Source organism: Aedes albopictus, chromosome 3, assembly GCF_035046485.1.
Source record: "Aedes albopictus strain Foshan chromosome 3, AalbF5, whole genome shotgun sequence".
Lineage (NCBI taxonomy): Eukaryota > Metazoa > Arthropoda > Insecta > Diptera > Culicidae > Aedes > Aedes albopictus.
In genome coordinates this window covers 91,711,794-91,726,869 of record NC_085138.1, presented here as the reverse complement: position 1 = coordinate 91,726,869, position 15,076 = coordinate 91,711,794, and the positions used below count along the sequence as shown (strand labels likewise).

The 15,076-nt window shown below is 40.8% G+C and overlaps 1 protein-coding gene across 1 annotated transcript; it reads left to right on the top strand.

The window, feature by feature from the left end:
* Positions 1-1,592: 1,592 nt before the first annotated feature.
* Positions 1,593-13,473, top strand: LOC109415352 (nose resistant to fluoxetine protein 6-like). Its single transcript, XM_029873302.2, has 6 exons — positions 1,593-1,995; positions 10,709-10,910; positions 10,976-11,146; positions 11,680-11,968; positions 12,031-13,135; positions 13,337-13,473. Exons 1-6 carry the CDS (start codon positions 1,752-1,754, stop codon positions 13,438-13,440), a joined length of 2,115 nt encoding a protein of 704 aa, XP_029729162.1. The 5' UTR covers positions 1,593-1,751; the 3' UTR covers positions 13,441-13,473.
* Positions 13,474-15,076: the final 1,603 nt, after the last annotated feature.

Genomic DNA, 15,076 nt, shown 5'->3' with positions numbered 1-15,076 from the left:
AGCATGGACTTCCGGTTCGACAACTACCCTTGCATGAAGTACAACTCTTCCCATCGATCATAGTGAAAACCGCTTATTTTTATATTTTAAAGACCCTGAGCATCAGCCGATTAAAAATAAAAAAAAAATGTCCTGGGGTTCTGAGGGTTAACGCAACTCTCCGACGGCAGCAAGCAGGATTCCATGCCGGACGATATTGTCACGCTCCGTATCTCTCTGGAGCAAATCAATGAATTTCAAGAGTCTCTCTACCTGGTGTTCATTGATTACGAAAAAGTTTTCGACCGTCATCCGGGTCGTTGCTGGAGTGAGGCAAGGATGTATACTATCACCGCTACTGTTCCTCATCGAAATCGACGAGATCCTGGTTGGTGCGATTGACCGTGAACCAAATCGTGGGTTGCTGTGGCAGCCCATTACTATGAAGCACCTAAATGACTTCAAACTGGCTGATTACGTTGCTCTCTTAGCTCAACGGGGCGCTCTATTTAATATGCAGAGCAAGCTCGATGATCTTGCTGATTGCTCCTCGGCGGCAGGTCTTACCATCAACGTCAACAAGACCAAATCAATGGATGTAAACACGGTCAACCCTTCCAGCTTCATGGTAGCCGGGCAAGCGATGGAGAATGTTGAAAGCTTCCAATATCTTGGTAGCAAAATGGTGGCCTCACAATTGGATCTCTAACGTGTAGCTCCATCGTCGATGTCATCAAAAGCCGATAGCGACAGAAATTCGGGAGCGAAAGTGGAGGTGGGTCGGCCACACTCTATGCAAGCGCGTAAATGAAATCTGTAAGCAAGCGTTAGATTAGAACCCAGAACACTACATCGCAGCAGAGGTAGACCCAGATGTTCATGGCGTCGCAGCCTCCAAAAAGAAGTCAAGCAAGTCGACAGACCTGGTCACAGCTCAAGGCGATGGCGAGCAATCGTCCAGGATGAAGATTTTTCAATTCAACCCTGGGTGCTCAGGACTAAAGAAAAATATTAATTACATGCGGTAATTTACACATGGATATCTTTTGGACACATGGCTCCTATACACCGTTACGGCCGGTAACTTCGTGACAGGCAGAACTCAGCACACACTGGTCGTTTGCTGTTGGATAGGATCTAAGCGCCCTTAACACCCAGGATAGCTGGAACAATTAATCCAAAACCGAGTCCTGTGCAGAAAGATTCTTCATTCGGCGTAGATTCAACGGAGCGAATTGTAGTCTACAAAGTAAGCAAGCATGAATCACATAACACCACCGCCAAAAGGGCAATAGAACTACAATCAATAAGTACCCCTCGTTGAATCAGGGGTGAACTACCCTTGAAACGAAGGCCGATTGTTTTTGATTGCACTTTAATTGCAAAATTGTTGGATCAGAAATACTTACAATATTCACGTTACTCACCAACGTTTTGTTTGTAGTTTTGCAGCGTCGTCGCCACTATCGAGGAACAAACAATCCATTTCGATTGGCCACCCATCATCGGGGATGATGAGTGCACTCTCGCTCGTGTGTACGGGATGCGTCACATCACAAGTTTCAGATATCTATCACCAACTTTCATTGTAGTGTTCTTGGCGTTTGTAATATTTAGTTATCCGGTAGTCGCCCATTCATTATCACGCGTACATAATCTCAACCGAGCTCGGTCGGGTTCGACAGTTCATCACAAGTGGCTGACGCTAGAACATTGTGATTCGGATTCATACTAAATATACGGCTGGATAGTGAAATGTGCCAAACTCGCCAATGACTACCGTACTAGTAATTGCAGTGACTGTGGTGGGTGTCACGTTTTGTGACCCCGCTGTGGCGCAAGGGTCATTCGAGACGGATGGTTTTCCGAATTTGATTGATAGCATTCCGGGCGCATTTTTGGACAACTTTTCACAACTGATTGATGGTGGTTCCGGTAATCTATCGCAATGTGAACTGCAGTTGCTCACTTTGCAGCAAAGCATCGTACAAGGGCCGCAGTTCTGGGCTTTGCAGAGTAAGTTTGGGAGCGGGTGAACGACGTTCGGTGTCGCTTATTGTGTTAGATAACGTCAAGGGTAACGTTCCCCAGAAAATTGAAACCCCAAGTGGAAAACAGTGAATGTGAAGAGTGGTGATGTTTACAATAATGATGTTCGTGCAGCATCAGTAGGTCTTCAATCAGCCTGTTCGATTAGAAACTATTCAAATTGCTAGTCTATATCCCAGGTTCAGTGGATCAGGTGCCAATTAATTTTAGCAAGACCTGTCGAACAAGATGATGAAAAAAATATGAAAGAGCTTCGTAGCTGTGTGGTACACCCATATAGCCGATGGGCAAGCCTTGTTGGATAAATATACGACTTGTGTTGAAAAAATCATCTTTTTGCAACTCGTTGCATAAATAGGACCCAGAAGGTTCTGAAGGATTTTTTATTCGTGTATGTTTGAGTGAAATAGAAAAAAAAAACGGCTCAATGAAATTCAACAATCGGTTTTCTAGCAACTCTTCCACAAATATCGGAATAAGTTTCTGCTCTCTTAGGTCCATATATTCCGGCACTAGGCTCGAAGGAAATCCCACGAAAAAATCATCCAAGATAAAATGTTCCTGAAAATTCGATTTCGACAAATTACTTTAGAAAATTATGCTGGACAATTTTCAATCAACAGATAAATCAAAAGATGATCGATGAAATTTTGGATAAAGTACCAGAAACAAACTTGGAGAGACATGGGATTAAATTCTCTCAATATTCTTGAAGGAAATTATGTGAGATTTGTGAGGATTTTTTTGCTGAGATTTTATAGGGAATTTCGATCAAATTTTCAAAAAATAAGAAGCCTTTAGATGAAAATCCTGTAAAAATTCAAGGCATTTCAGAAGGTTACTCGGTGTTTCAGGAGAGCTTATCTCGACAAAGCATTTTAAGATGTTTTAGTGGGTTACAGGTTAAGGGGGGTTTAAGGGATTCAGGAAGTTCCTGAGGGGTTTGGGGAGGTAGCCGGGAGTCAACGAGAGGTTTAAGACGTTTAAAGGCGTTTTTTGGAGGTTTCGGCGGATTCCAGGGCTTCAAGAGGTTTCAGAGGAATTTTAGAACTTTTCCAGGGGTCTGTGAGGTTTTGAAACTTTTCAAGGTCTTTCAGTTGGATTTAGAAATTTTAAGGGAGTTTAGGACTTTAGGTATTTCCAGTGCATTTCATTTTGGGGCATTTCAGAATGTTTTACAGTGAGTTTCAGAGTTTCAGAGTATTAAAGGGGTCTTATGAGAGTCTAATAGAAGTTCATGAGTGCTTTAGGGGTTTTCAGAAGAATTTGATAATATTCTCCAAGCTTTCCTGGGGGTCTAGGAAGGGAGAGTTTTTCGGGATTTCAGGAAGGTTCAGAGGTGAGGATCGTAGCAAGCTGTGATGGCGTACGGACGTGTTTTCGCTGCATCTGACGTTTGCATATCGGCTCTCGTTTTAGATTTTGTAACGGCCTTTTGGAAGATTTAGTTTGCGTCAAATTTAATGTAATTTCATTTCGATTCTATAAAATCGTGATCCAATCCTAAAAATCCAGTGCCTGTTCGCGTGTGCAAAAGTGTGTTAGTGGTTCCGGGCTCCTGCATTAGTAGCACTGATGTCGGTGCAATTGAAGTGTCCGTATAAACTACCGGAGTGAAGAATATGCGGTCGTTTTGGGACGTGTTTTGGGGTCCATTACGTGAATCCCAAGGTGAATCCTGAATTGGAGGCTGAGCTGCTGATTTGGTGAGAAAGTTCCAACTCCAGAACTTTCCAGAATTCATCAAGGAATTCCTCCAGAAATTCCTCTAGGAATTCTCCCGGAAATTCCTCAAGGAATTCATCCGAAAATTCCTCTAGTAATTTCTCCAGAAATTCGTCTAGGAATTCCTCCAGAAATTCCTCCTGGAATTCCTCTGGAAATTCCTCTGGAAACTCCTCTAGCAATTCCTCCAGAAGTTCCTCTTGAAGTTTCTCCAGAATTCCTGGAGAAATTCCTCTAGGAATTACTTCGGAAATTCCTCTAAGAATTCCTCCGGAAATTCCTCTAGGAATTCCTCCGGGAATTCCTCTGGGAATTCCTCCGGAAATTCCTCCAGGAAATTTTCTCAGGAAATTCCTGTAGAATTCCTCCCAGAGTTCCTCCAGGAGTTCCTCTCGGAAACTATCGGAGGAACATCCTGGAAGAATGCCTGGGGGCACTCTCGGAGGGACTCCTACAGGTATTCCTTGAAGAACTTCTGGAGGAACTTTTGGGGCAATTCCCGAAGAAACTTCCACAGAAATTTCCAGGGAGAATTCTTGGAGGAACTTTCGGAGGAATTCCTGGGGGAACTCCCGGAGGAATTTTCGAAGGAACTCCTAGAGGAAATTTTGCAGGAATTCCCGAAAGATTTTCTGAAGGAAATCACGGAGAAACTTCCGTAGGAGCTCCTGGAGGAAAATTCGGAGAAATTTCCGGAGGAACCCCTGCAGGAACTTTCTGAGGAGTCCGGGAGGAACATCCTGGAAAAATTTCTGGAGGAACTTCTGGAAGAATTCTTCGAGGAACTACTGGAAGGATTCCTGGAGTACCTCCCTGAGGAATTCTCAGTGGTAATTCCAAAGGAACTTACTGGGAGAATTCCTGAAGAAATTTCCTAAACAATTCCTGTAGGAATTTTTGGAGGCACTCCAGGAGGAAATTTTTGAGGAACTTCCTGGGAGAATTCCTGCAGAAATTCCTGGAAATTTTCCCGAAGGAAGTCTCGGAGGAATTCTTGTAAAAACTCCTGCAGGAACTTTTGGAGGAATTCGCGGAGGAACTTCAGGGGGAATTTCTTTATAATATTCCTGGAGATTTTCTTGGAAGAACTCCCGGAGAAATTCTAGGAGAATTTCAGGGAAGAATTCCCGGAGATTTTCACGGTGAAGCTCCTGAAGGAATTTTTGGCGCAATTTCTGGAGAAATTCTTTAGGTGATACCGGTTTGAAATTTCGGAAGAAACTTCTGTAGGAACCTCCGGACTTTTCGGAGGTAACTTGTTTAAGAGCGTTTCGAAGCATTTAACGCGGAATCACCGGAAACGAATTTCTGGTAAATTCTCTGTAATTAATTTCTGGAGTAACCCCACAACATCCTGGATGTATGTATGTTCAAAAGGAATTCTTGGAGGAGTCCCCGGAAGCAAACCCCCATAAGAAACCCCAGGAGGAATCCCTTAAAGGAATTCCTGTGACACTTTTCGGAGGATACTCCTAGAGGAGTTCTCGGAATGAGTTTTTGGTAAACTCGCTGAATTGAATTACTGAAAGAACATCCTACAGGAGGAATTTTCTGGATGAGAATTCTTTGGAGAGGTTGCGGAATTCCTTGAGGAATCTCCGGAAGGCATTCCTGGATGCATTCTCAGAATGAATTCCCAACAGTGGCAGTTTCTGGTTCAAAGCATAAATGTACGGATGGCAATGGTTCCGCTCGCGTTTAAGGATGTTACGACCTTTCTGGATAACCGGCAGATCATTTGAAATTCTCGTATCAATTTCCTTGTCGTTTTTTTGGCGGTATGATCCTATCGGAGTGCAATCGGTCCGTTCCGACGTGATTCCTTGTTTCAGTTTCTTAGATGCCTGCAGACGAAGTGGCTCTGAATATATCTGCTAGGCGGCGCTAGTGACTCCGAGAAATTTTAATCTGCTGAGGACTTCCACGGAGTCATGTTAGTCGATCCTGAGCGACCATTTCAAAAATATCTGAAACCTTGCACAGTTTTTCAATATTATCTAAATCGCCATTTGTTTACATCAAATCCTCATATTCAGTCACGACTAACTTTTCAAAAGGGTGTATGCAAAAATGGTTCAAAAATAGTATAAAATCTGTACAGCAAAAACGGATTGTTCGGTTGTTATGATTTTTCAGCAAAGTTAGATTACTTAATGGTGGTTCCCAAGAAAATAAACACGGTAAAAATACTTTTTTTTTACATTAAAAAAATATGATTTTTGTCACAAAAACTCAAATATCTCAAAACCCTTTCTTTTTACCAACGTATTTTTTTGGGGAAACGGTCCATTGTATTAGCAATCTACCATAAAAAATTTGGTGATGGTAAACTAATAAGCAAAAAAGTTATAACTTTTCAAACATTTCACAATTTTTACATTTAGTTACAAAAAGAATTATTTACTGCGTGAATTATTTCGCGAATTTTAGTTTGATGCTCATTTTATTGTAAAGGCTACCGCATGAATTTAACAAGTTGTTTTCATGATATTTTTATTTGATTCATAATTACTATAGCATCTATTAGAAACTTAGACGCGATCCAGTGTTGTGATCAAAAATATTGATAGTGTCATACTTTTTATAGAACGTGGCTGGTTGAAAAATCTCTTAATAGTGTTGAAAACCTGTTGGTAATAAGAATCATGGAAGAAACCTTATTTTTTAGACAAAAGCTGTAAAATAAAAGTTTTAAATGTACGTATACGTCTAGTTTATCAGCAAAAAATATCTCTTAGAGAACAGACTTTATGATCGGAAGGAAGCGAGTAACTTCAACAACAACAAATGCATGAGAAGCACATACCACAGACAAACAGACGAAAATCCATCGTCCAGTTCACACTACCACCACCTGGTGGAAATGTTCCACGAAATACTGCGTTGTGCAATATCATCAACAGAAGGTGCTAGTGTGAAACGTCAAACGCAAGAAAAACGATGTGCGCGCTTCTGGTTATGAAAGCCACAACCAAGATTTAAAATGACCGTTAAAGGCATGGTCAATGAAAATTTCGCCAGTGTTACGTTTGTTTGTCTGTGTACATACCATGACAATGCTCACGAAAAAGCAAAAAAAAAATACTACCGCTATTAAAGATTTTACAGCAAAATTTTTCTTCAGCCAAGCAAACGACACCAAACCAGTTAGTTAAAACTAAGTGATTTTGTTTATTATAATCCAACGAACAACATGAGTAGTCGCTTTCTCAACGGTCTACAACTCAACGCTCTATTGTAGGACGTTTGATGGAAATAAAATGTTCAAAAGAATTACGAAATCTCACCGAAAGCAACATAGATAAACTGAAAGCGACTGGTTATGCCCAAATGTCCACATAGTAGAATACAAAATTACGCATTTGGACGTCCTGTCGTCTGAACTTTGGCAAACGAGCAATCTGTATATCATCGGTAAAGCAGGGTGCAGGAAGTTCGAAAACGACAACAACTGAGAAATTGCCAGAGGTGCCAAGTGCAGAGAGTCATGCCACCATACCATCTGCGATATCTATTTAGACAATTTAATTACGCGCCTTTTCAAAAATATTTTGAAATATTCTATAAATTCTATACGCATTTTTAATATTTTTAACGTTGCAAAAAAACTCTTTCTACATGAATCTTGAAGAAGAGGGAAAACACTTGTCCTCGAACATAACAGCAAATTAATGAATAAACGACTGATGCGCGGAGGGCGTGATAAAATCGAAACATTACTGTACATATAATATACATAATACATAATTAAAATAAATTGTTCAACTCACGCAAGGCCATTAACAATAAAATCAGCAGTGCGATTTCCGGCCGCAATAATTTACACAGAAAAAAAATACCAAATGAGAAAATTGTGAAATGTTTGAAATGTTATAACTTTTCTGTTTATTAGTTCACCATCACCAAATTTATGATAGATTGCTTATACAATGGACCGCCTTCCCGAAAAAAACACGTTGGTAAAAATATAGGGTTTTGAGTTAGTTGAGTTTTTGTGACAACAATTATATTTTTTCATGTTAAAAAAGATTTTTTTTTCACAGTGTATATTTTCTTAGGAATCACCATTTAGTTATTTAACTTTGCTGAAAAATTCATAGCAATCCGACGAACCATTTTTGCTGTGCAGATTTTTGAATATTTTTGAACCATTTTCACATACACCCTTTTGAAAAGTTAGTCGCGATTCAACATAAAAATTTGATATCGAAAATGGCGATTTAGATGGAACTGAAAAACAGTGCAAAGTTTCAGTTCAATAGAAAATCATGAATTAAAAAAATCCTTAATTTTGATGCTGTTGCTTGGAATCGCTCTGCTGTATCTCGAGAATCTCGATAAGGATTTCGTCTTCAGAAAAGTTTTTTATTTGTTTTCTATTCGTGATTTATAACTACAGCTAATTCTTCACATTAACTATTCGATAATAATCTAGCTGATTCTAGATTTATCCGATAGGTGGCGCTAGTTTGTCTACGAAATTCTAAATGTCTGTATCTTGAGAATCAGACCGCATAAAAGAATTTCATTTTTGTCATTCTACATTTGCCCGCTGGTTAAAGCTAATGGGTCTTAGCACTGGCGTAGCCACAGGGAGAGGGGTTTAGAGTTAACCCCCCCCCCAGAGCCAAAAATTTTGGAACAAATTTTCAGTATAAAGCGCTTTGCGATGAAAAAATTTTTCGGCTGCGCCGCTATTTTCAAACTACGAATACAATTGCTCATTACTGTTTACAAAATGTAAGTGGCAAATCAAAAAAGGTATCATTGACCGTTGAAAACCCCTCCCAGAGACAATTTCTGGCTACGCCACTGGGTCAAATTTTATTCAGATTTTTGCCTTCGGCATAGTTGACCCGCTTTCAGTCCTGAGCACCCACAGTGGAAAACTAGGGGCGGGACAGCTTCTAATACCGACTCTAATACTGCCTAATAAATATTAATGTCCTAATCTTCATCGTTCATCGAAATATTTTTTCGGAAGTATGTCATGACTTTTCATGCAACAACCAACTGTCACAAAGACGTGAGGTGCAAATACGGTTTCATGTTTTTTTCTACAATTTGTTCGACTAAAACATTAATTTCTATTGATTATTTTAGCTTTGAAAATATTCTTGAAGCTTCAACCTACATCATCGGGACCCGATTTTTGAATTTCCGTGGCAGTGCTTGAGAACTTCGAAAAAAAGGGTCCATTAAAATACTCATAGAATAACGTTTTATACTGGCGATTGCAAACTTGGATGTTCAATAAATAATGTGAGTGTAAGCTAGTGCGTTATCACTGCTAGCAGGTCTAGGCTTTTGAGTCAAGCTAATTTAATATAGGAGTATTCTCCGGTTATGTGACTTCAATTTTACATCAGATCTTCAGATCAAACGGTCCGGACACATAGATAACAAAAAACTTTTGCGTAAAAGATGTATGTACGTACGGATAGTCAGGCTTATTCTTCGCGGCGTGTGAGGTGAGACGGACGGTTTCGTCTCACGTGACGTGAGACGACTAATGTAAATCAAATGGGGCGAGTCGACTTTTGTCACCTCATTCGACTCGTCTCACCTCACACGCCGCGCAGAATAAGCCTGAGTAACACTACAGTTTGATGATCATGTGTGCCAGCGCATAGCGTCCCAATCGCAGGCACTTCAATTTATCTACGAAATGCGAGGTGACTAGAGGCTAGGGGGTCGTGACAGCCAATTTGGGCACCGATGCGCCGGCGATATGCCCCAAGTTGGTTCTCTTGGTACATATGAGAAGCAAAATACTAGAACAACGTTGGATCGATTTCCGCTTTCTAGTGCTGATTTATTTCATACCACATTATTGCGATGAAGCACAACGATCATTCTGTCATTTCTTTCTGTTGTTATCCCGTCAATTCAGTTCAATCGGCGTGGCTTACTTTGTTCAAATATGGTTCGGCTCTGGGATTAATATTTCCTAATACCGCTAATATCGCTAATCAATATTAGAACTGTCCCGCCCCTAGTTGACCAGAACGTCAAAAGCAATCCGAAAACAAACTAATTAATTCTAGGTTTATTGGATAGATGCCACTACTGAGTATTAGAAATTGTAAACTACTGTGTCTCGAGAATCAAATCACATAGAAAACTTTCATCTATGGCAAAGTTGATGATTGAGGTTGATCTGTAATGGATAAACCGGAATAACATTTCCCGGAATGTCAGCTCTAGGAACGACAGCTTTGGGATCTCATTAATATGGTCAAGATGTTCATTTTTGGTCAATACAATTTTTGAGAACTTTACTGCCGCCACTCGCATAACAGTCCCATCTTTGCTGGGTTTCCTATTCATATGGGACTGTTTTGCGAGTGGGGGCAAAATAAATTGCTGAATTTCAGCAAAAATTTTGCTGAATTTCAGCACAACGTTGCTGATCAACTGTCAAAATTGCTGGATGATTCAGCAAGTTGAAAAATATTTGCTGATATTCAGTAAAATCGCATTGCTGAATGAAATCAGCACAACAAAAATCAGCAAAGTTTGCTGAATACCAGGAAACAAAATTTGCAGTGTATGGAGTTTCAAACATCAACCCACTTTTTCTGATTTATTGTAATTTTTCCAATCATCGTAGAAACAATCTTAAAAAAGTTCCTGAAAGCGTGAAATCTGAAGAATTTTATGATATGCTCAGCTCAAAATCGACAAAATGGTCACTTACACCCCTTTGATTCTGGGCCTCTCAATTTTGACATGATGGGTTTTTAGCTTAAAAGATCATTTTGCAACTTTAAATATTTACATTTTTTTTGCAGTTTGAGTTTATAACTGTGGAAATGCTTAAGCTGAAAAAAACGGGATTCGTCCCAGTGAGGACGTTACTATAAGAAGACGAAAAAGAACTTTCCCGCGACTTTCAGATCACAACTAGCGCGTGAGTGCATGTTTAAAACCCATACCCTTACTCCATTTTCAGTGCTAGATGCATGGTCCAAACTACCGGCCGGAATTTTCCTGGGTAATACAATGGATTTCGGTAACTACGACGAATGCCGCAAAGTGGATCATGCAACGGGAAACGAAACAGTCGGCCGAATCACCGGTCGATACTGCCAGATGACGATCCCGCTGAATTTGAGCGCTCTCCAGACTGGTCGACAATTTCCTTCGAATAGTGGGTAATTTGAGCTGTTAATCGTAGATGATTCCACGGATATATAACCTAGATTATCTCTGCTTCTAGTAACAACGGCTTTGCGCTTCAATTGGGAACCTGCTTCCCAGCTACGTGCGAAGCCAGTCAACTGAACTCTATATTCAACGGCTCTCTCCCGGGATTGGCGAGTCTACCGAAGATAAGCTTCACGTGTGAAGCTTCCGTACCGAATGTGGGAGCTAAAGAGGTAGTGGCAATGTAAGTCTGGTGTATTAATAGTAGTTTACGCAACAAGGTGCAGAATGACGATTTTTACAGCACGAGTCGTACATTTATCCAACGAGGCTTGCCGAGTTGGATAATTACGACGAGTGCTGTAAAAATCGAGTTCTGCACCGAGTTGCGTACAACGTTTTTTGCAAGTTCATAAATTACCGCTTGAGGATAGTTTTTACAAATTTTTTCATCAAACTGCATACTGATGCTCATAGCCATGTTTAAGAAAATCTGATCATAGCAGGTTTTACTGTGCAGTTGTCACAAATTTTCAAAACTGCGTCCAGAAAGCATCAAGAAGTTGATCAAAACTGAAAACAGTGCTGTAATGGTTCATTACGCAACGCAAATCAGTGCTGTAATGAACCATTACAGCACTGTTAATTTGGTGTGGGAAAGTAGGCCTTTTCCTGTCAGATTTGCGTGAGGTAAAACAGCCTATTACGATGAGAAATTGCAAAAAAGCTTCTTTCAATTCAAGTGGTTTGAGTAGAGGTGTGATTTGATTATTTCAGCGTTATCTTCGGCATAGTGGCCGCTCTGCTACTGTTCAGCACCGCATACGAAGTGGTCATGTTGCTCAGCTCACGACGACCGCACCCAAACTGGGCCATGTTCTCGATCTACTCGAACGGAGTCAAGCTGTTCAGAATAACTGAACAACAGTCCAACGGTCAGGCCAAATCTAATCAAATCGATTGTCTGAATGGAATCCGGGTCATCTCCATGGTTTGGATTGTGTTCTGCCACAACTATATGATGACAATGTTAAGTCCATTGGTTAACAAAACGGATATATTCAATGTAAGTGTACTCAAGCTCAATTATGAGTCTAAACTTTGGTTTTAATACACGCTTCTTTCCAGTGGATCAAATCATATCACAGCATGCTCGTAGTGGGTGGAGCAGTTTCGGTGGATTCATTTTTCCTACTCAGTGGATTGCTCGTCTGTTGGAGTCTTCTCAAAGAGCTGGACAAAAGCCGGAAGCTTAACCTCCCAGTGATGTATTTACACCGATATCTGCGTTTGACTCCAGCGCTGGCAGCGCTCATACTGCTTTCTTCCACCTTGCTAAAGTATGGTGGTTCTGGTCCCATGTGGAAAACTACGGTAGTAATTATGGAGGACGCTTGCCATAAGTACTGGTGGTCTGCTTTACTCTATCTTCAAAACTACGTAAATCCAACAGAGATCTGCATGGGTCACTCTTGGTATCTATCCGTGGATATGCAGCTTTTTGTTCTGTCACCGCTGCTAATCTATCCCCTCTGGAGGTGGGGTCGAAAAATACTCTACGCCATTGCGGCACTCATCCTTCTGTCCATGGGATGCGTTATAGCGGCGTTCCTAGTTAACAACTTACGTTTAGCGTTCGTAGATAGTGGTCAGCAATCACCTGACAAAAACCGACAAGTACTCGTATACTACCCTACTCATATACGAATTGGAGCATGGCTGATTGGGGTGATCTTGGGATACGTCATGCATCATACCAAACATCGAATAGTACGACTTTCCAAACCCATCATCATCTCCGGATGGATCATCTCTCTGGCCATCATGTTGACCATTCTTCTGGGAGACTATCCCTTGCAGCAGCCAGACACATACGCAGATCATCCAGTGATAGTGGACGCCATCTACGAAGCCACCAATCGAATAGTGTGGGCCTGCTGTCTAGCGTGGATCGTGTTCGCCTGTGTCAACGGGTACGGAGGCCCGATCAACACCTTTCTAAGCCAGCCGATATGGCAGCCACTGGGCAGATTGTCATACAGTATCTACCTGTTGCACCTGCCGGTGCAGACGATGCTGCTGGGGACACTCAGAAGTACGGGCTACTTTTCCGATATCGTGGCAGTGCATAACTTCTGGGGTGACTTTGGCCTTACGATCACGGTATCGATACTGTGGTGTCTGGCGTTTGAATCTCCCATCGTTGGATTGGAGAAGCTTCTGCTGGGAAAATGTAAGTACAACGTTTGTAGCAAGGAAATAATAACTGGAGATATTTTGAAAAATATGTTTATCGATAGACCCTGAACTTCGATTAAAATGTATGAAACATTATGACTGTTTCAGCATAGATCCTACAGCATGATTGATGAAAATCTACAAACACCATATGAATCTAGAATAATATGACTTTTTTGTCGTTTTATCGTTACAGTGCATAAACCAAATCCAAATCGAGGTGCACTCGTTGAAGAGCAAAAGACTGAACATCATCAAAATGGATCAACGGAGAACATTATTAGTAGAGAGCATGTCTGAGAGTTTCTTTACAATAAAAGTGAAATAGTGAAACGATGTCCACTAAATTAATGCACACACATTCCCATCCCGTGAATAAATTAATGAGTTTTTTGTGAACCTATGACAAAAGGTCGAGATTGTGATCGCCGAAATGTGATGAGCTGTTCGACCTAGCAATTTCAAACTATTAACCGGTGTATACAGGTCCGTCCATGTCGATGAGTTCAGCTTCGATATCATCCGTTTGAACTGCTTTATTGTTCTTGGACTGCTGGATAGCATCACTAATTTCCCTAACGTGGGAGTTATCTGGTTGATGTAACTTGTTGCACTGACGTAGTCTTTTCTCATGCTGCCTTTATCTTCCATGTCTGCGCTTCCATGTCTTTCGAATCCTCATCGAAGTACTGCTTCCACCTTTTGATAACCTCACTTCCATTCGTCAAGAGTCTCCCGTCCTTATCCCTGCATATTTTGGCGCATGACACGAAGCCGTTGCGGAATTTGTTGAGTTGCTGGAAGAGCTTCCGTGTTTCTTGAGTACGGCGGCTTAGCTGTTCCATTTACTCGTACTCTGCTTCTTACTGGCGGCGTTTTGTTTCCAAAAGAGATGGGTCTGTTGTTTCTGCTTCTGTTTGTATCGTTCCACATTCCGCCGGGTTCCATGCTGCAGTATTACCGCTTGCATTGCGTTCTTCTCTTTTTAAATCGCTCAGCATGCAGTCCTCACCGAACCAATCGTTTCGTCTACCAGGCTTGTCCGTACTGAACGCGTGAAAATTCTGCTCTTTCGATTTACATCATTTAGCTCATCATAAATTAGAATGTGTGAAATGAATGTTAGTCCTTGTTTAACTGTTCATGTTTTGATGTCGATGTATCAATTAGAAAGTATCAGATACTCTCATATATCTTTTGGTAAGGGAAATCTGAAAGTGGTCCTATTATTTTTTCGTTACGAATATCTGTAACTTTAGATGTTGTGAACAGAAATCAATCAAATGCAAATCAAAATTCAAATGAGTCCACGGCAATTGTCAAAATTGGTTCACTAGAATCCGAGCATCACATCGTCAAACTTGACCTTTTTGTATGAAAAGTGGCTGGTGGTCTTATTGTTTTGCCGACAATGCGTTCAACAGAGCGACAAGTGTCGAATGTGCTCTCGTTCTACTGACCATTTCAATGTAATGTGGAACTTTAATTTGTATGAAAAAGTCAATGAAACTAATGTGCGGTCATGGTCGCCATAAAAAACGGCAGTGTTGCATGACTTTTGTGTTCCTTTTTTATTCTCCATGGGAAAATACTGAACTAGGCTAAATTATTATCGGCGACGTTTTGTGGCCTTCAATGTTAGGTGTGATGAATGTTTTGCGAAGAGCAGACATTTAAACTTATAATTTTCATCAACAATCATCAATTTATTATTCTAAATGGTTTAACCTAATTTACAGCTTTGGGATCATGCTCAAATTACGTCACGCTTTTAGGGGGGAGGAGGGTTTTTCATAACGTGACGACCCATTCAAAAAATAATGAGGTCCCATATAAAAAGTGTGACATAGGGGTGAGGGAGGGTTAAAAAAGGTCGATTTTTACGTAACATAATTTGCGTATTGTCTCCTATCGTCCAGGGCACTAGTGAGCGATT

Bases quoted from the DNA above. Each gene is read 5' to 3' on its own strand.
- LOC109415352 (XM_029873302.2), top strand. From the start codon at position 1,752: ATGACTACCGTACTAGTAATTGCAGTGACTGTGGTGGGTGTCACGTTT. The intron at 10,911-10,975 runs GTAATTTGAGCT...CTCTGCTTCTAG, and splicing joins CAATTTCCTTCGAATAGTGG to TAACAACGGCTTTGCGCTTC. The intron at 13,136-13,336 runs GTAAGTACAACG...TTATCGTTACAG, and splicing joins GAAGCTTCTGCTGGGAAAAT to TGCATAAACCAAATCCAAAT.